This window comes from Cryptosporidium hominis (genome assembly GCF_000006425.1).
Source record: "Cryptosporidium hominis TU502 chromosome 5 CHRO015053, whole genome shotgun sequence".
NCBI classification, from domain to species: domain Eukaryota; phylum Apicomplexa; class Conoidasida; order Eucoccidiorida; family Cryptosporidiidae; genus Cryptosporidium; species Cryptosporidium hominis.
The window spans coordinates 1-1,804 of record NW_666685.1 but is presented as its reverse complement, the minus strand read 5'-3'; the positions used below and the strand labels follow the sequence as shown (position 1 = coordinate 1,804).

At 30.5% G+C, this 1,804-nt stretch overlaps 1 protein-coding gene across 1 annotated transcript; it reads left to right on the top strand.

The window, feature by feature from the left end:
* Window positions 1-691: 691 nt before the first annotated feature.
* On the top strand, window positions 692-1,804 carry Chro.50102 (hypothetical protein; the record flags this gene model as incomplete). Its single annotated transcript, XM_660015.1, has 1 exon — window positions 692-1,804. A coding segment is annotated over one exon (1,113 nt), but the record flags the coding sequence as incomplete, so codon positions are not given.

The following is a 1,804-nucleotide window of genomic DNA, read 5'->3' as shown; positions in this document are numbered from 1 at the left end:
GTACGTGCTGGGAGAACCAAATAGCTAAAGCAAAAGGAGAGGAAGGGACCGGCGAAAAACGAGACAAAGGGACGAGAAAAACCCGAGAGCAGAGACAACCAGCGCAGCCAGGACAAAAAAAAGAAACAAAAAAAAAAAAACGGGGAGGGAGGCAGGGCGGCGAAGAGTAACTCGAAAGCAAACACNCAGCACAAGCAAAACACAAAANNAATAAGGANGAANNNGGAGGGGGGNNNGNGCNCNGGCGNGNGNANAATATATATTAATATTTAATTCATTTCCTTTATTTTATTATAAATGATCATTTAAATTGAATTAACAAATAAAATAATCAAGAAAGATCATTTTCTCTATCGATTTATCACGAGATTTCTTTTTATTCAATTGACAAATATTAAATATTGATCAAATTTATCCAAATTATTGTTTTAACATGTTTAAATAAATTTTATTACGTGTCTATCATTATTTATTTATTATCTAAGGAACTGCATGTAATTTATTATTTTTTCTGCTTGTGCAGTTGGCGGGAAATCACAATGTCTAAAAATGAAAATTGGGTATTCAGTTTTAAAAGAAAACAAATATATAATATATGCAATAAATATATTAATTGAAAGCGAATGAAAAACTAAAAGTATTCGATGAAAATTTTGTCAATTAATCTAATTCACGAAGATAATTAAAAATAATGAGTCAGAGTACACTTTTTCATAAGAGTGTATTGATTTTCCTTATTGTAACTATTTTCTATGGGTACCAAATAAAGTTATTAGAGTGTGCAACAACAAATTCCGATGTTTCGGAACAGAATAAACCGAATAGCATGCCAAGTGCAATAAGTACTAGGCATGCAACGAGTCTTTATGAAAACTTGGTACCAAAACATCCTCAAACTTCAACATCTTTACTATATGGAAGAATGAAAGTACGTAATTGGCTTTATGTAACAAGGCGAAATAAGGAGGTGGGGGCATTAAGATATGGACTTAACAATGATGATATGCATGTAACAATTCAGATGTATGTTAACAACTTAAAGACCCACATTCCAGTTCAAAAAACTTATTTACATGAACGAAGAGGTAAAGCAAGAAAATATAAAAGAAAATATATGTATTGGATTTGGAGACGTTGGAGATATTTACTTTCAGCAAAGGAGAGAATGCCAATATTAGTTGAAGATAAAGATTTGAAGCAAATGCCAATAGATCCATTAGAAAGAGTTTATAGCTATGCGGTAAATATTATAGAGGTTCCAAACGCATTTTATTTAGAACAGGTACATTGTATGTATACTGGTATTAAACCATTTATTAATGGTATTTTACCAAGTTATTCTTTACAAGATTTAATTGGAGCTTCTCTTTATTCAATAGGACCGGATGGAATATTTAAGGATTATTTCTGTATTCAAGCAATAAATTTATGGAGTGATGATCAAATAGTACCAAATGCTAATGCAATTTGTGAAAGAACAAAGAAATGTTTAGATAATCGTGAAGTAAATGAAAGAAAGACAAAACAACTATTTAATGAGTATGTGAATAAAATTTCCATGATATATTCAAATAAAAGGTTTATTGGAGCAGATTCTGGATATACTTTTGCATCAAATGCATTCTTAGAAATGGTACAAATATTTCATGAATTAGAAGCACATAAACGTCCTGACTATATTGAGAAGCTTTTTGTAATTGTTAGGTCAATAAGATTTCTGATTTATGCAAATGAATTATTACTAAGATCAGGAGTTAAAAATAAAGCAGTTTTCAAAGCCTCAAATGTTTCAGATGTTATTCAA